This window comes from Argiope bruennichi, chromosome 8 (assembly GCF_947563725.1).
Source record: "Argiope bruennichi chromosome 8, qqArgBrue1.1, whole genome shotgun sequence".
NCBI lineage: Eukaryota > Metazoa > Arthropoda > Arachnida > Araneae > Araneidae > Argiope > Argiope bruennichi.
In genome coordinates, this window is record NC_079158.1 from 101,301,853 (window position 1) to 101,322,349 (window position 20,497).

The 20,497-nt window shown below is 29.3% G+C and overlaps 1 protein-coding gene across 5 annotated transcripts in view; it reads left to right on the forward strand.

The window, feature by feature from the left end:
• The window catches only part of LOC129980850 (homeotic protein antennapedia-like), a 788,317-nt gene that overhangs the window by 205,194 nt on the left and 562,626 nt on the right, over window positions 1-20,497 (forward strand). For 4 of the 5 annotated variants that reach the window (XR_008785259.1, XR_008785261.1, XR_008785260.1 and 1 more), the window contains one exon: window positions 17,156-17,984. Coding sequence is in view for 1 of the 5 variants with exons in the window: in XM_056091282.1 (XP_055947257.1) it covers window positions 17,309-17,984 (676 nt within the window). In the remaining 4 variants the exon portion in view is untranslated. Of the gene's footprint in view, window positions 1-891; window positions 966-17,155; window positions 17,985-20,497 lie in introns of those variants that run through there. The other variant, XR_008785262.1, reaches the window with a different exon arrangement.

Genomic DNA, 20,497 nt, shown 5'->3' on the forward strand with positions numbered 1-20,497 from the left:
ATACTTTTGCAACAGAGAAAAACAAAATGATATTCTTTTCTACTTTTAAAAGCAGTATGATATACTTGCGATACTAAAAATATGATAAAACAGACCGTCATCAGCAAAAGAAATTTTTAATTATTTGTAAAAATAAACCATCTGATCTATTTTCGACTTGATAAAAGCCACTAAATACCCATATTAATAATTCGAATTCCTGCTAATTTCTTCAACTTATTGATACTATGTATGTGAATTTGAGGATATGAAATAAAAATACTTTATAATACTTGTATAGAAAATACTTATATAGAAGTTACAATGCTTCATTTCTCTTTGGAATAACATTATTAATGCAAGTAAAGTTATTCCCATATTAAAATAATAAAGCACAAGGCGGATCCCAAGGATGGGCAGGTTTCGAAATAGAGTAATCTCATACCATCATACCCTTGTTAGTTCGAAAGATACATTGTGCTGTCCATAAAATGTCAGTACGAAATGATAATTGAACAGATTTCATGATCCTTATTCTTCGACATGCCTCTGATTTGTCGCTCCAGGTGCTTGCTCCTTAAGTATACCACCCCCAAACAAATGCGTACATTTGCAGAAACAGATGTCTTGTGCGTTTGAAGAAACCTAATCCAAGAGCAGCGGCGGAGGTTGTGACAGCGAAAAATGAGTTTTGGGAGCACAAGTCATACGTCAGAGTCGTGTCTGGCCAATAGATTCGGGGTGGGACGGGGATATTTTGGAAACTAATTTACTCCAGTACCCTAGGGCTTGCTTTTCTTGGAGTATATTCATTCCGTTCTCATCAAAATTCTCCTCTATCACTCGGAGCCGTTGGATACCTGTGAACACCTGCCCATTATGGAGCAATTAGACTGGCGGGGAGACAAGGACAGGGATGGCGAAATTGAATGTCTTTATTTACACCCAAATGATCCGTGGAGTAATGTCTTGGAATCTTACTGCAGGTAAGGCATCCTTTTGTTGTGGTTCATTTGCTATTGTGGGAATGGTGTCTACGATTTTCGCTGGAGTCCTGCTTTTATTCGAAGTAAAATTTTGAAAGTTGTTCTATATCAGAATTATTGCTAAAAGAAATAACTCTGTGTAATTAAGTTTTACGTGCAACGTTTGTTTATTAATATTATTCTAATATATATTAGAAATCAGTGATGTTTTAAATGTGGTATATTGTGGAAACTATGCTTCTGTGCTTCTATCTTATTGCATCCATCTTACAATCATTCTAAATAGGCAAATTATGTTTTTCTCTTTAATGATGTCTTTCTAATGAATCTTTAATGATGAATTATGTCTTTTTAAGGGATATTTAATGATGAATGATATTTTTCTAACGAATCTATAATGATGGAATTCTGTCTTTTTAATGAATCTTTAATGATGAATTATGTCTTTTTAGCCAGTATTAAATATATAAACACTTTAATTAATAATTTAAAACGGGTACTGGAAGATTTGTTTGCATTTTACCAGTAATTCCTTGAAACCGGAGTTTTACTTATTTCAGATTTATCTGTAATAATTATCTATATAATAAAGTCAAAAAGTTAAAAAATTATTATAAAGTTATAAAAGCTTTATTATAAAGTTATCTATATAATAAAGTCATCTTAATCTGTGTATAATAGCACTTGTTTTAAATTATTATTGTCGCATTATTAAAATTCATCATTTTTAATAGAATTTTCATTTGGCAAATCATATTGAGCATTGTTTTATCTTATAGTTAATTAAATTTTTACAATGAGAAGACGTATAAACAATGTATCAACTGATTAAAAAACTAACTACTTCCAATTTGTGCAGTGTGAAATCATTTTCCAAAGCCAAATATTTATTTATATCTTACACATAGCGTCTATGAGCAATTTCTACTTTACATTTAAAAAAAAATGCCTACAAATATAAATTTAAATTGTCCCAGTTTTGTTATCATGTGTTTTGAACTTCACATCCCCTCCCCTTCTCCTGCTGATGGATGCTTTTAGGACTGTTGCCAATATTTATCTAATAAACTACTAGTTTCACATTTTTAAAAAGTTTTATTTCGACATCTTAATAATAGAATTACAGCAATGTTGCATTTCTAAGCATGCCGTTATAAACCCAGAAGTCGTGTTTTGTATCCCGAATGGCGACAGAAAATATCTGTTTAAAATGCCCGGGTTTTGTTGTCACGTGTTCAAAGTTTTTATTTTTCGGAAATTTCACCTTTTTCCGCTATCTGTTTTTTCCCAACTGACTTTTCGTTAATAAATGCAATAAGTACAGAGATATTAATTGTAATTAACTTTGAAAAGATACAGTTAATTATTCTGCACCAGTTTTTTAATTTTAGGAACATTTTTGAATTAAAATAGAATATACGAAAAAAAAAAAGATTACATGAATAATATATTATATATTATAAAAGGTTTTGGATTTACTTTTAATTTACGAAAAAATTATAATTTAATTATCGAATTACGTTCATAAAGATGTTTGGTATTTAATGCTTGACATTTACTCTACAAATATTATTATTTATTATAAGAATATTGCAGTATGATAATATTACTTTATTATGATGCGAATAATGTTTCCTTTATGTGAAAGTGTAGAAAAACATTGAAACTGAAAACTATTTAAAAATTTTCATCACATGTTTTTGAAAATAAATATAATACACAACTTATAGTTTTATTGCTATTTTAAAGTTTTGATTCTATTTTTAAGTTTATTAAATATGAAGAATGAAACAAAGTCCCCAAAATCTAGACTATATAAATCTAGAGAGAAATCTATATAATTTTAAAAGTGAAAATTTTTAATTCAGAACTTTTAACGTAAATAGATGGTTGCAAAAAAAAAAAAAAAAAAAAAAAAAAAAAAAGGTTTTATTTTTTTTTTTTATAAAGACCTGACATTTTTAAATCATTAGTTATTATTTTCATAAATATTAAATCAGCATTTAGGATGGATGGAAAATTAATAAATTCTTAACTTGTTATAAAATTCAAGTGAGATGATTATGAAGAAAAGACAATGTGCATTCTGATTTTTAATAAAATATAAATATTTATTAAATATATAAATAATTTATTAACATAAATTTTTAATAAAATATTTATTATGCTTATTAAAATATATTTTTAAAATAGTGATAAATAAATTTTTTTATTATATATAAAGATAAATGAACTGTTTATAATTTTTTTTCTCCTAAAATTAAAACGATAACTTGGTTTTATTATACGAAAAGTATGAAGTAGCTGCTTTGTAAATGCAAAATATATCAGCTATTGATTTAAAAGATTCATCATTGTAATAACTAAAAGTCATTATAAAATTTTTTATACAGTAAAACAAGTTACTGAATAGAATTTTAGCTAAGATTATTTATTCGACATATTTGGAATTTTTAGATCTCACTTAGTATTCAGAGCCAGTGAACTCGGATAGCCCGAGGTTAGGCTGTATTTCTGTTAGGTGTCATAATAATTATAATTAAGTAATATCTTAATTTGCCCTGGCTTAGTGTCGGCTGATGTTTTTCCTAAGCATTTCGTAATAATTATAATTAATTAGTGTCTCAATTTGTCTTAATAGATTATTAAGGGAGCAAGCCTCAAATTAGTGTGTAGATCTGACTGATTTGTTTGGTATTTTCAAATCTGATAGCTGACAAGGATTATAAATTTCCAGGTGTTTTCAATGAATATGGCAGTCAATGTTAAAATAATTATTTGCAAACATCTTTTCTTGTTTCGGATACACAAATTCCTAAGATATTATACTTTATTCTCTGTTTAATATCACTAAATTGAAATAAATAGACAATGCATAATGATAGTAAGTAGTTTTAAAAATTGTGAAAAGATGCAATTGTATATTTAGTGATCTTCTCAAATGGAAATATTTCTTAGTTTGAGTTAGTCGGAAACCAAGAGTTAGTGTACAAACAGATGATGATATAAAAATACACAGTTTCTATACAGTTTTTGACCTTTAAATAAGCAGATGTTTGTATATAGATATTCATTTTTTGAGATATTTTCAGAGTAATTTTAAGGTTGTGCATTTTATTTTATAAGGAAGGTGCAATCAATTTGATTCAAATTAAAACCAAGCATCATTTGAACTTTAGATTTTTAATTGACAATTTTAATTAATTTTAAATATGGAAGCTTTATATCACGTTGTTTCAAAATTCTAAAAGAAAAAAGATATATGTTTTGTAATTAAAAAAATATATATTTAATTCTATAGGTCTTTTTTTCTTTTCTTTAACTTTTAAAAAAATGAATTATAATTATTTCTCATTTTTTTAGTATCAATCATTGAAACAATTTTAAACAATGTTAAAAGGAAACACTTAAAAGCTAAATTACTACTCTTGTATATAAAAAAATGTGTGAAATATAAAAGTATTTTTCCACAGATCAAAAAGACAGCAATTTTTTTCAATCTTTTTCATACGATTGAATGATTTAAAAAGTAATTAAATTAACTGGAGTTTCACTGCTACAATAAAAACATTGTTACGAGAAATGAAACATGAAATTAAATTTAAAAAAAATATTAAAAATAAAGAAGAATTAAACGGAAATTAACTGGTATCATTGAAATTTCAATTTTTTTGAATTAAAATTATATGAAATCGTTTTCTGAAATAATATTTTAATATTGCACAGAAAACAACAAAATCTTGCTTATTTTTTTATTTAATCACATTTTAATTAACTTTGGACTGTAAAAATGTAATAATAATTTTTATTTCTTTTTGAAATATATTAAAGCCAATATTCATCAAATTGGGTAAAAAGAGCAGATTTGTATTTGGGATATATACATTCTTAGACGGATATATATATTATTTTCTGTAACAGAGACATAGAATTGATCGTCGGAGACATTTAGACTTTATACATACTTACTATGATTAGTTAATTATTGTTAATAATATTTGATACAAAAAATGTGAATAGTATTAATAATTCCCGATTATTATTAACATTGAGCATGGTTAGTAATGATAAATTTGATTAATTCGTATTATATGTATAGATTACGCCCACCATATCCATGGTCTTATTTAAGATTTTATTTTTAGACTTGTTCCAAATGTCAAAAAGGCGTTTTTTTTTTTTTTTTTTTTTGTTGCGTGCATGTGTGTGTGTATTCCACTTCATACGGCATCCACTTGTTCTCCCACTTAAGACATGTATGATATCATCATAAATTATACATAAATTTATGCGAATAAAATAACATGAAAATCTGCAGAGAATCTCGCGTGTGTTTTTGTTAGTATCACTGACTTCCGTCTTTACAAAGAAGTACTTTGTGATTTCTATTCGAATAGCCAGCTGAGAGAAGGAGTGGAGAAGCTGGAGGGGAGGGTCGAGTCGAAGTGGAGATGGATATGTGGGTGTTGGGTTTCTTTACATGGAAATAGATTCATAGAGTAACAAGGGGGAGGAAGGAGGAAAGGAAAACATTCTTATCATCCCTTCTTTCGAGTTAAAATTTATGTTGGACGAAAGTACGAGTAATATTCCTTTAATCTCTATTTTATAAACGCAGGGCACATTGTTGCATACAATTAATTATATGAACAATTTCATTGCAATATATTCGTTTTAAGTCCCGCGGCGGTGTGGGGGATATTATCCAAAAATAACGGAAAAATTTGTTTAAAAAAAAGATTTAGATTAGTCGTACAGTGAGTGGCTAACAAGGTTAAGTAGCACTCTTGCCAAAAAGTTTTTTTTCTTTCTCTCCTTATGATCTTTCTCTTTAAAAAGCGATAAAAAGACATAAATGGTTTTATCTAGAAACTGCTTATTAAAACACCGATGCTGACACCCGAGATGTTTATTAGGTATTTTAAAGCAGTATATTTCTTAGTCGACTGAATAGATCTTAACTTTCTCACAAGTCTATCTTTTTGGAGTATAGATAATTTTCAAAAATTCATTCTTCAAGTTTATTGGGTTTTTTGAGTTAGAGCATTCACAGAAATACGAATAATTAAATACACATATAATAAAAAAAATTTCGAAATTTCGATTTTTTTTTTTTTTTTTTTTGTCCAAAATTTGATACAAATCTACAGCTTTGAAGCTAAATTCATATCGCAAGTTATTGCTTCACCTCCATACAAACTAATTTCTTTTGATGAATTTCGTTCGAAATTTGAGTTAGTTCAGGATTAAATTAGATTCCGCGTATAATGACCAGGTGCTAAATTTTATATAATTAACTCGTCCTATTTTGAGTTATTGCTGATAGAAATAATTTCGGAAGTTATTTTTCGTATTGAGCTTTCAAAAACTAAAATCCGAAGGTTTTTTTTTTTTTTCGATTATTGTACTTTTTTATTATATAAAAAAAACAACACAACAAAAACATTTTTTTACGTGAAAATAATATGGACAATAAGAACAAAATATAATAATATGGAACTACTGTTGATATTAGGAAAAATAAAACAATTTCAAAACAGCTAATCGTTATTTTCTGATGCAATTTTTTTAATCAAAATTATTTTTATTATTTGCAATTTTGAAGAACCTGAAAGAATTAGGTGACTTGAAATTTCACGATTTGGCGTAAATAGGCTTCAGTAGAATTCCTCTTTTATTTTTCAAGAAGTTCGCCGAGGTGATCTTGCGTCCTCGGCACACAACTGGCTAAGCTTAGTAAAAAGTTAGTCTTCCACCCCAGGAAAGTACTTCGCTGTATTTTTCTTTACACATATTTACAAATGTTTTAATTCTTCATATAGATTTACTAAAAATGATTTATTCTTCCAAACAAAGAATTATTAAATTATAATGATAAAAATAATTTTCACAAAAAAAAAATTAAATGCATCATTTCAGTAAATAAATTACACATGATATCCATTTTCTAAACGATTTTAATTTTGCTCGTAATTTCAATCAGTCCCACAAGGCTAATTCTCCAATTCTTTTTTAAAAATTTAGGCAATAGATCGTACAAATCTAATTCTTAAGCCTATTTTTAACGATCTATTTTGGGTCTCCCCTCTGTCTACGGCCTTGGCGGGCCAAAAGTTAAAAAAGGAGTTCAAAGTCTTTGCTTCTACCTGATTTATGAATATTTTCAACTTCATCATGAAGCATCTATGTATTTAAAATAATCAGTAGGGCCTAATGAACCAGTTTCCTATCCCCAACCCACTGATCCGATGTCGTCAATTTTTCTCTTATAGAAAAGTTCATGCCCACTAGATATGTCATCAATCTGTATCAACCTCCATTTTCAAGATAAATTTCGAAATCACTATATCACTGTTCATTTATTATGACTATGATGGAAAATCTTGACCTACTCCCTTAGCCATGACACGATCATTGTGCCAATTTCGAAAATTTTTATTTCATAAGAAGGCTTATGATCCTTAAATACAACGTCAGTATCTCCTCTACCAGCCATCATTCTAAAATCTTGATACATACCGCAAAATAAAGCTTCAACAAACATCCCAGTTTTAACAACAGAGCCGATTTCCCTAATTATCCGATGCCCTTAACCGATTAGAATGCGCTATGCTTATTGTTGAAGTTTAATAAAACAGTAATTTTTAGAAATGTAATTAATTAAAGTTCATTAATATGATTAGACTAATATTATTACTACTGTTGGCGAGTAGCTGGTTACAAAAACAATATCTGTTTTTATACACGTGATTTCAACAACTCTGTCTGGATATTGGTCATATATAGATGGCATTGTTTTTTAAATTTCTTTTGGCCAACAACAATATTTCCTATAGACAAATATCAGTAATCTATTCATTTTTATCCTGCATCACTTTCAGTAAAATTTCAGCTTTATCTAGACGTTCTTATTTAAAAACCTGCGTGGTGTCTAGTATATAAATTAAACTTTTTGCTTTAGTCTGTTAGAATAAGTAACAGGAGGGAAGGGGGAAAAAAAACTAATAATCTCATCCAATTGCTTTCCGGACAGCAACGCACTGGAAAATCCTGTGCCCGGTGTGATCGAAACAACTCCATTCCGGAGTTGTTAGCGGCTGTTTAAATCTTCTTTTACGACGTGAAAGTTTGTTTTGACTGCCCGCATGAAACACCCAGACAGTTATAATTGATCGTAAATTTGGTAAATGGGCCCGCCACGTCGGCAGCATGCACTTCCCACATTCTTCATGGGACCACGTGGCACTTTTTTACCGATTTATTTCGAGATGGGGGAGGGGATTTCTCCAAGCGCGGGTTTTTTCAAATGTTACATCTTTTCTATGTTCTAAGAAATGCTTTTCTGGTTTTCTTTACCCGGACAGTGCTTAACAAATAAAGACTGAGTAATATGATAGGAAATGTAATAAGTGAAGAGAGTGCTGACAGTCTAAATTAGATCCTATCCAGGTTATCAACGTATCCAGTTCATTGCAGAGGCGGTTTAAGTATTTTGCGTTCTTAAACAGTTTGCAAGATCCCCTTTTAAGAAAATGAACCAGTTTAGTTTCACATTTCAACGCATTTTTACATGTCAATGATAATACATTTACAATATTAGGTTAATATTTTGTATTTTATTAACTTTGTTGATATGCATTTGTTTTTATTTATCCAATTTGGACTCCATATTCATTTGAACCGAATATAATACAATACTATATTCATTTGAACCAAATATTCGAACAATTCATCTATAGAAATAAAGACTTTTAATCGACAAGCTTGTGACCCTCTAGCGGTGGTAGCAGATTAAGCGGTGGCTGTTTAATCTGTTAAATCACTCATGGTTTCTAGTTTAGTAACTAGCAATTTATATTAAACACCTTTGTTTTATATCACTCATATAATCATTCAGTTAAGATCGAATTAATTAATAAAAGTTTAAAGAATGCACTTTTTCGATTTGAATGAAAGATTATACCGACGTTAAAGGATTTTTTTTTAAGTCAATTGCCACGACTCAATCATACTTCATAAAATGGTATTATTATCTTGATATATTATCATTCATAGAATTTGTATTTGTTAGAAACTTATTTATTGACAATTATGGAAATAAAGTCTTGATCGACAAGCTTGCGGCTTCCTGTCAGCCTAGTGGTGCCAGGAAGCTCACTAATCTGTTTAATCACACCTGATTTCTAGTTTATTATACATTAGAGATTTCAAATTAAAAAACACCTTTGTAATATGTTGCTTAAACATTCATTCAGCTAAGCTCGGATTAATTAAACGAATTTAAAGGATGCACTTATTCGATTTGAATTAAAGTTTATAAGACGATATTGGAAATTTTGTTTAAAAAATTCAGTTGCCAAAAGTCAATTATATTTGACAAAATAGTAACACTATCCTGATATTTTATTATTCATATAATTTTAATTTGTTACAAACATTTATTGACAACTTTGGAAATAAAGAGTTTTAATCGACAAACTTGCGGTCCTCTCTCTGCGTAGCTGTCCTAGGGAGATGCCTAATCATCTCTGGTTTCTAGTCTATTATATATTGGCAATTGCAAAATAAACCTTTATATTATGCAATTTAAATATTCATTCAGTCAACTCGGATTAATTAAAACGAATTTAAAGGATTCTCTTATTTGATTTGAATTAAAGTTTATAATGACATTATAGGAAATTTTTTTAAAAAGCGTCTGTTGCGTCTTAGGTTTTTATGCTTCTCAGTTCATTTAAAACAAATGAAAGCTGAATGAACTGCATCAAAATTTTGGGATTAATATTTTCTTTGGTCTTGTTCAAAAGTGACCTTGCTGAAATCTTATACACTCAGATCCTTTTGATAATGATTGTACAAGTTATGACATAGCTCATTTTAAGTACGAGTATTTATAACTAAAGAAATTTGTATCTGAAGGGACAAAATAATAATAATAAAAAAAGTACTTTCACATACCAATTTCTTATCATTTTTGTTGTTAAATAGATTTCTTGCTGACGTTTTGTGTTCAGTTATAGTTTTTTGGAATTTTCCGATAGATTTTTACTTTTCTCAGTTCATTTTTTAAAATAGAAACTAATTGAAGCACTTAATTTTTTTGATAAATATTTATTTTACTCTAGTTCGTCAACACCGTTGTACGAAATTCTCTTAATCTTGGGTTATTTTTGATAAAGATGCACGAATTATGGCTTATAGTTCACGTGTTAATAGCAATAAATAAAATTACATATGCTTAGAATTTTTTTACAAAGTATTTTTCATGTTGATTTTTTATTAAGGTTGGAGTTTATATTTCATATTTAAGTTTTATAGTTTATTATAGCTTTTTTGAAATATTTAGCTCCTTTTGATTTTATTCTTCGTTTACTTCTATCATAATTTCTTAAAATCCGTATAAACCAACAAACAGAATTGTGTGTAAATGGTAGACAATTCTATGAGTTTTTCATTCTATTACAAGTCAGAAACTTTGGCAATATTGAATGTATCCTTCGAAGGCATTTTAAGAGTTCCAGGGATAAACGCAAATCATGAAATATGAAGATAATAGTAAAACAATATTCAAGGAAAATTTCGTTTTATAATTGTTTTATGAGAAATTTATAAACTTTAGACTGAATGTCTTAACTAGATTATTATTTAAGTTTATAACATACCATTGGTTGATTTACGTTATTTTGCGGTTCCACCATGTGGCTCCTTTTTTAATACAGATCAATTTAATTCAATATTTCAACACATTTTTGTTAACTTAATCAACATGTTAATAATTACATATTTAACTTAAATTTTAATTTTGTAAGTTTCTAAAAATATAATATTGTTTATTTTTTAAAACTTCCAAATTTATTTATATACATAAAATTTCTTATATGTATGTATGGAACAAAAAGCTATGAAAGCAATAAAATTCTAAATTAATGACCATAATTGTTAGTTAACGATTTTATCACTTAAAAGCATATATTTATTGTGTTGTAAAATGAAGAAACGAATTTTTTTTCAACAAATATAACATTAAAAATCGTTAGTTAATAATTAAACTGGTTAAATGACTAATTAATATTCACATATTATAAGCAAATAATTCGTTAAAATTTAATAACGATTATTAAATCGATGGTAACGGAATTAATAATCTTGGAATCTTGATATTTTATAACTTATGGAAAATAAATTTGTATTTTTTTTTTTTTTCAAATTTATTCATTTTGTAATTTTACTAATATCATTCACAACGTCCTGGATAAGGGTAGCGTGTTTTCCCCGTGATCTGGGCTTCCCTTATTGGAGTTGTGGGTGAGGCATTGTTGTTTTTTATCCACTGTTCTATCTATGAGATGTGTGTGAAAGAGCCACCATGTAAAAGGGGGTTGTGCTAACGAATGTGTGAGTGTCATCATCGTATGAGCTAGAAATCAGACTTCTGCCCTCGGGTGTTCAGGGTCTTTACCCTAAGAAGCTACTACACCCCCTTTCCGTGGTAACGCGGACACGACATTATCATCACTAATATCGTATTTTTTAATCCGCCTGTTGTATCGCCCCTATTAATGTAATGGTGATAGGCAGCTGCCTAATCGAAAAGGCGGCATCTCATTGGAGACAATGAAACTTTCGGTATATAATATAATTATAAATTCTGGCCCTAAAAAAATTAAAATAAAAATCATCATTTCAAAGTGCTTTCTGTCCTCACGTCAGCGATCATTTTTGGAATGAGGTAAAATAATAGTTCTTAGAAGGTAATAGAAAATAAGAAAAGGTAACGCGATAACAGGTTTCAACGCATTTCAACAATTGTTACGAATATATAATAAACCTGCTTGTTGAAACCTCATTTTATTATTTCCCTCCATTCATTCAACATTCACGCAATATTCCTTTTTTTTTTGTTAGTCACGCCTTTATCAGTGAAAAATGAATGGAAGAATGATTCTTATAACATCTTCTTCCCGCCTAGAATATCTTTGTGATCATAATCAATCTTTTTTCTTCTATCTTGAGACGTGTCCAAGAATTGCTGATGCCTTCATAAATAAAACTCTGAAGATATAGATTAGTATAACGCAGTTGTTTAATGCTTTATTGACGATGACAGCCATAGAAAATTAATTTCTTTCGTTTTTTTTTCTGTTAATGGAACAGAGAATTATTTTTTTTTTAGAAAGTAGAGGATTTTACACTAAATAAGATTATTACAGATTCTTGGACTACTCATGTTGAATAGATGTAACGCATAATCTGCGAATCTTTCAAACTATAGCAGAAAGAAGAGCGTAAATAGTTAAAATTAAATAGAAATTAAACCCAAATAATATTTGCCTCTAATAGGCTTTACATGTACTTTTCAAGGCAATTGTTGGGAATATAACAAGTTGATAAACGTTGTAATATTAAAGGATTTGATGTAGATAAAAAAAATTGAAAAAATGATTTAGATGAAAAAAATTGAAAAAATAATGAGATGAAAAAAAATGATGTAAATAAAAATTAAAATGAGGAAAAAAAGAATGCAAATAAAAAAAATTACATGCAAACATCGCATGTAATTTTTTTTCATCTACATATTTACAATGATGGTAATGTTTTTTTCGGTGATGGAAAAAAATATGTATGCCTTCTCCATTAATATTAAAATATTCTTTTACTTTGATAAAAAAAAAAGCCCCATGAAATCAATTTGTTTACATTATTGTCAATTCTTATTTATTCCATGAATGTAAATATTTTCTTTTATATTGTAAAAATAATTCTCAATTTATCTAAAGCCAATGCTGTAGGGTTTTTTTTTTTTTTTCGCTTTTAAATTTTCAAATACTTATGCGCTTATTCCATAGTTTTCACTGAATGAAACAATGCATTCACCTAAACCATCATCTAAAAGAATCTAACTTTGTCTATGAACATTTAATTTACACTGAATGCAATATCATTGGGTGTTGCGTTTCATTCCATTGAAATTATAGTTGAAATTAATAAATATTTTTCTACATTCTATAAACAGAGATAAAAAATCCAGACAGCTTTTACTTTTGCGTTCGCTCTGCAATTCGAAAACTTTCCAAAGAAGCCTCATTTTGGCAATGGGTATTTTCTTTACTCTGACTACAAACTTATTGGATTGTTATGTCAATTCCTGTTGAGAAGACCCGTGGAAACCTTTGCCTCCCGATAAGAAAAACTCCCTTGACCCGAGGCTGACAGCAGACTGGACAAAGAGTCAAGCAGGCGACTTTGCTGAATGGATAGCTTCGTAGCCTTCGGCTAATAAGGGATCGACTCTCCCAGGAGGGCACCGCTTCCAAGAACATTGATGAATTGCCAGACGACTCTCCCAAGATAAGCAGGCCATCCTTGTTGACTTCGATTCTGAAGAGTGATGTCTGCGTTAGTCTCCAGTAATTGCTGTCATCGCAGGCTCCCTGATTTGCATCATTCATTTTAATTTCTGGGAAGAATAACTTTCGCAGGTTCTATTTTTGAAGATTACCAATTGCTAAAAATAAAACCGTGCAATCATTCAGGGGATGGATAACCTACAAGACAAGGTTTGGGTACTGAAATGCACTGTGGGTATTCTGAAATTGTTTGCAATAATTTGGAGATTAGTATAACATCTTATTTGAGAAGATAGCGGGATAATTTTAAAGCTTTTTTTTTCTAAAATATTTGGGATATGTCTACACTATTATGATGCATCCGAATATGAATATTATTATAAGAAACACGTTAAAAAATTATTCATTTTATTTTTAAAATTACTTGGTTATATATAAAAGCATTATAAAAAAAAAGTAACATGGTAAAAGTAAAATAGATATATATATATAAAAGAAAAGTAACGTTCTTTTTTCAAAAATGAAAGCTAGAAAAATGTTTTTGTTTGTGATGAATATTTCGGTATAAAATGTAATCATATTTAACATCTGTGTTAATTTCATTATAGGTTGATTTGTTTAAGAATTGTGCAATATTAATTTATTTGTTTAAGAATTTATTGTTTAAACTTTTTCGAGTTCTTATATTTATGACTATTTAACTAAAATAATAGATTTTATAAAATTTCCGAAATACTGCATACAAATCTTTTTAAATAAAATTGAAAAGGGTAAAAAATTGGAATTTTTTTTAATCCTGATCAATTTACAAGGTCCTTTAGAGATCTGCAAACAATTGGTTTAAAAGGATTAACTGTATTAATTGTAGAAAGCTTTTATCTCGGAAGAAATTCAGCAAATTATATAAATTTCTTTATCTCAAATAACACTACACAATGAAACTGCGTGATGATTTTTTATTATTTTATCTCATAGCTTGCAGCTGCATTTAGTGATAATCAAGATATATGCAATATCCTATCAAAAATCTAGATTTATGCAAATCAAATTCTTGGATATTGTAATTTAAGCAAACATATGCCGGTTTTCTCTCAAAGTAACTGATGCACATCAGTAGCAAGAGTTTTATTTTCATGTCCGGATATGGGAATTTAATATATTATATTGCATATGTTGAGGAAGGGTAATCATTGTTGAAATTTCAATTTCTACGAGATTAACTATAGTTCGAAATTATATCATAAATTTAGAATTTTTAGTTGTTGACTGTATTTAATATTTTTAAGCTATTTATGCAGTAAACAGACGAAACACTTATCTTTAGCATAAATCTGTCGTAGATACTCAATAGGAAACAATATACATTGTAATCAAACAATCCCCTTTTTGAGAAATTTTATTTTTACAAAGGTAATTAAAAATTATAATTAATCTAATATTTATAATTTGCAAACTAAATAGAGGGTCCAATTCTTGCATAGTAAGCTACATATACTCCTGATAAGAAGGTTATCCGAAATCTGAAAGTGTCGATTATTTTCAGATTCTATAATTATATTTAATTGTAATATTTTGAATCATATAGAAACTCCATTAGAATTGTCCTTTTTAATACAAATGATGTAATTTATAATTCGGTTTTATATTTTTCCAAATTATTTTTAAAAAGTATCAAACTGATTTGGTAAATCATAACATTATTCATAGCAATTAATATCTCTTTATTTATCCTTTAACCCTTTCAAAAACTTAATGCCTGGAAGAGGTTTTTTTATTAATTAGATGCTCATGATAAAGCATTCAAATCAAAAATAAATCAAATCAAATAAAAAAATATCCATTTTTTTTTTCCAAAATAATATATAAGTGCTTTAACCTTATGCCGATGATCAATCCAAGAAATGAATAAAAGGAGTAAAAACTTACTTTTTATGATGTAATTCCTAGAATAATCCAACATTGCATCCTGCAATTCTGATCTTCATTGCACAGAAAAGTAGCACACAATTCACATCACAAGCACATATGGAAATCAATGTTGTCATAAACCATTCATTAAAAAGCCAACTATTTTTCTTATCGAAAAAGCGCAATCACCTTGTAAAAGATCATAATCAAGAAATCACCAATAAATTGTCGCATAAATACTAATTTCACAGCAAAAAAAGACATCCCACTATACAAGATACAACTACTGCAGCTAAATGCAGCTAACTTTATTCAGAGTGACTGTAAAACATAACCAGTTCTTGTATTGCCTGTAGGGGGTAGGGTTGGTGACGTTTATAGTTCTTCGTGGTGGGTCACTTTTCACTATGGACAAAGGTCATGATTACGTAACCTTCCCATGTCCCGCTGCATGGACGGTGCCCACTGGTCAGTGAAAAGAAAACGATAGTTTACAACCTTTCTTTTGATCTGCTTTGTCTGCCAACGTCTATTGTCCCTTCCTGTTAAGGATTCCCTTTTCCAAATACAACGAGTGTGGCCAAAAGCAAATCGGCTTCTTAAACGGTTTTCATAGTTGTAAATAAAACAGAAACCTATTCTATTGCGAGTGACATTTATGGATTTGTGAGATCCTTTTTCAAAAGATCTATTTTAAGGCCTCTTTTTGAAGGAAGCAGTGAAAATAATATGACTTAATGTTGAATTAATGGGTAAAAATTCAAAACTGATACACCTGTCAAGTTATTTCGAATATTATTCGTACGTCAGTCTTTATAGCATAATAAATGAAAACTGTTTTTGAAAATTGAATAACTTGCTGAATTTTTAAAAAGTTGATATAAGATACTTATTTATTCTAAAACTTGATTTAACCTGATTAAAAACAGTCATAAACAGCATAGTCGCATCATCCAACTGCACATCACCTCATCTGATCAAAGATATTACAATATGCTTTTACATCAAAAACTATTTCTTCTTGTAAGAAATGCGATGAATTCCACAATTAATTATCCTTATCTTACATTAATTCTATCATATACATAACTAGTCGCTTTTGGCAATCTTTTGGTCCGCCAGAATACTGTTTATATTTAATTTCAATTAATTCGTTAATTTATAGCTTGATATTCATGTTTCCGTCAGCAAAATGTTTTTATTTATTTTATTTTTAATGTTCAAACTGAAATAGAAATTAGAGTATAATTAGCGCTTAATTATATCATTCGAGATATATTTAACAATTTCTGTAACTTGCAAATGATTGCTAGAAATGAAAATAGCTTTAATTATAAATTTTTCTTTCCCTGTCTCAACTGTCGAATTTTTTTTTTTTTTTTTAGAATTTTATTTAATAAGCAATCATTAGGAGATTTAATTTGTTTCATGATTTAATTTCGATAAACATTATAAACTATATTATCATTTTCATGCCATCAGTTTGAAGAAATTATTCAATTTCATTCATTGCTCTGCTTTATTTAGTTTTTGAAATGATATTTCTGCGTTTATTTATTTTTATTAGCTTTGGGGCTTTATTTATTTATTTTATTTTGCTGCATTCTTATTTGATCTGTGATAATCTGGCATCATCAAATAAACAGAAGAGTGATATAAATATATATATTTATAATCAGATATGATATTCCAATGTATAATTTTCTATAGTATTGCAACTATTGATATTCCAAATGATGTTTCTTAATTGTTTAATATTTCTAAATGTTTTAAAGCATTGATTTTTCATCCCTCATGAAATGAAAATTGGAAAATAATTCTTTTGAAAACATTTTTTGCTTATTCTAAAGCACATAAATCAAATACAATTGCATGCAAATATATTAAACTAAATGTTTAATATTTAATTAATTTTTTTTTTTTTTTAATTTTCAGATGCCGTGGATCAAATGTTTCTAGTCATCATTCCCAAGCGGCTTTACTGTGATAACTTAGTGAACACGTAACAACGTCATTAAGTGTTGCACACCAGTTTCATCTTCATTGCTTAAAATTTGTGACTAATCGTTTGATACTTCATACCGTAGCATGACATCGTATTACAATACACCTGGTCCTTACCTGACTGACATGCGCAATGGAGGTAACGACCCACAGCAGCATTATAACCCACCGTCAATACAAAATGGGGACTCATGCGACCAACGACAGTACCTGCAGCCCCAGTATGCCACTTCACCGGTGCAGGGGCAAACATACCCTCGCTTTCCACCTTATGATAGACTCGAGATACGCCCCATCACTGCCCATTCTGATGATTCCCAAAGTCCGCCGGGGCATTATTACTCACAGTGCAGTCAGTCTCAGGGCAACATGCCCCAGCCGGCACATCAGACACCCCAGCATACGCCCTTGACGCATCCCAACGCTTATGTACCACAAGATGGGGTGCAGCAGAACTGCAGGGGTTCGCCGACTGAACCCCAAAACATGGTACCCCAACAATTCGCCAGCTGTAAACTTCAGCAACAGCAGAATCCTCAGGCGATGGTGCAAGATCCCAACGGTGTCCATAGGCCTGTGAATCCCGATTGCGCTGCAAATAATATGCATCCGCAACATTGTCAAAGTCCCGTGCATTCTCCGCAGCAGATGTACCCGCCTAATCATGTTCAGCAACAACCACCAACTCCACAGAATGTTAACCAAGTGCAGCCTGGTAATGCCGGCAGTACCCTATATCCATGGATGAGGAGTCAGTTCGGTAAGTAAATACAAAAGCATTTGTTATTTTTACAACTTTATATTTAGCTTAAGAGCGTGACCAGTTTTATCATTAATGGAACCTAGGCAATAGCCAAAGAGTGCTAGATTAATGGAGTGTTTCTCCATCAGATAACTGCCTTTCTGGTACACAGATTCTAAAAGGATGCCTAACTCTCAGTGATTCCAGAGATATTAATAGAATAGATTTAAGGAATGAATTTCGATAATGAATTGTTTGAAGACTCTTTTGGTAATCAATGTGTTCTTTATATAAGCATGAATTAGAAAATAGTGATCCAAACTTAGTAGCTGTTAATAATTTTCTGTATCCAAAGCCAATCAAAAGTTTCTTGGAATTTAAATTTGCTAAAAGGTGGTTTCAACCCTCAATGGCCCAAGAAAGGCAAATCGGATGCAATAAAATTAATGGAATACGAAATTGTTGCTCAGCTGGCTGTCGAGGCATAAACTCAAAGAAGTATTCGAAACTACTAGAAGATTTACTTCTATTCTGAGCATAGAAAATAAAAAAATTCTTAACACTTATTAAATTGCACATTATACAAATTATTTTTACAATGTTCTAAATATTACCTTGCTAACTTGAAAGAAATAATTTTTATATTAATTATTATTGATGCACAGAATATGTAATTTTGCAATTTTAAGAGATGCATTGATTTTTGCTTATATAGGGAAACCATATTGCCGTCCACTGGCCTTTCTTGAAAGTATTAATAATAATAAACGCATTATATTGTTACATTTTCTTTAGTGCTAATGTAGGCTATAGTGGAATGTTATTTCAGTTATTTTCATTTCTATGCTGTTTCATAGAAGTACGTTTCTCAAAGAATTGTAGATGTTTGCTTCCTCTGGAAGCCAATGTGATGTGCTTTTTATTTTTATAGCTCTGAAAATTCTGTACTTAACAATTGAACCAAATGATATAAAGTATATTGCAATTTAAAAGGAGCTTAAAATAAATCTCTATTTGATGAGGAAGCCAGAGCAGTATGCATTAATTTTCGTGGGTATTATGGGTAATATTTTAAAATATGACACTCTTTTCCCCTGGTTACGTAATATTTTAAAACAGTACATTGTTTTGTTTATATTGTGGGAATTTTATTTAAAAAAATATTATATTCTTTTATTTCGGAACCACATCTAATACTTCCGAATGGAACATATTTTTTCGGAAGACATTAGAAACCTAATGAAATTCTAAATATAACTTTGTCCAAATTACTTAAGTTTGTTCTTCTATTGTAGTGTTATTATATCAGTAAGTTAGAAATAATCAATAAGCCTTAAGTTTATAGTGCATTAGAAAAGAATAAAATAGTAAACTAAAGAAAAAATATAAATCTGTCCGGAAGACTTTATTAAGGGTCACCTTCAATCAGGGATTCAAACCAGGGTAAGTTACCTTATGTTCAGAAGTACATCCTGTTTTCAGAGGTACTCCTTAACTAAAATTACATCTTCTCCTTTTGATTTTTGTATAAATCTTTTTTTAGAGGATAATTAAGCTCGATTTGTATAGTTAATTTACATTTTGGTTTTTAACTTTCAAACTTATGGGTGTCTTCATTAGCTTTATTAACTAGTGTTCATTTTTTTATGTAATTTTCTTAATGTTGGGTATATTACTTTGGCCCTCTTGATTTTGATTTCCTTTTTTAAAAATTAGTTCTTTTACTGAATTTGCTATTGTGTTTAAATGTATTTGTTAATGGTTGAATTTACTTTTTTTTTACTTATACACTAATTCTTGTCTTCCAAAATCCTCAATTTCTTGGGTCTTTCGGATTACGGGGGGTTATTTCTTGGACAAAAGTCAGACCACTGAAAGAAAAATCGCTGCTTGAAGATGACCTTTCAGGTCGCATCTATAATTTTTCTTTAGTTTTTCCGTTCTATTCTTTTCTAACGCACTACAAACGCAAGGCTTATTGATTATTTCTAGTTTCGATCATTTCACTTGTTTTTTAGAAGTAACAATTTTAATTCATCAATGAAATATTTTCCTCATAAATGTCGTTTTATTTTTTTCATAAGATAATTTCTTAAAGATTAATCTTAAGAAAATTAATTATAACCTTATTGTTTTTTGTATGTTATTATTGTATCAGTGAAATATTGGTGCTATCAATATTAGCTGAAAAACAGAATATAACATTTCATGTTATAATTTAAGAGTTATTTTGTAATATGCCCCATTTTTATGAGCAGTGTATATTATTCAGACATCGATGGAATTACAAAAAGTAAAGAAATAGGAAAGTAACATATTCAGATCCGTAGAATAGAACATTCTGCGTCAAAACTGCTTCTGAAAGAAGACTTGTCAACTACGGGTGGGAAATCATTGCATGGGTTCTAGTTCACAGCATTCTTTACTCTTTTCTCCCCTATCCCTGACAAAAGAGCTCTTGCGCAATTTACACCTGTTTGCCTCCTACTTCGTTGAGAAAAGAAGCCTTGGTTTAGCCATGACCTTCAAGA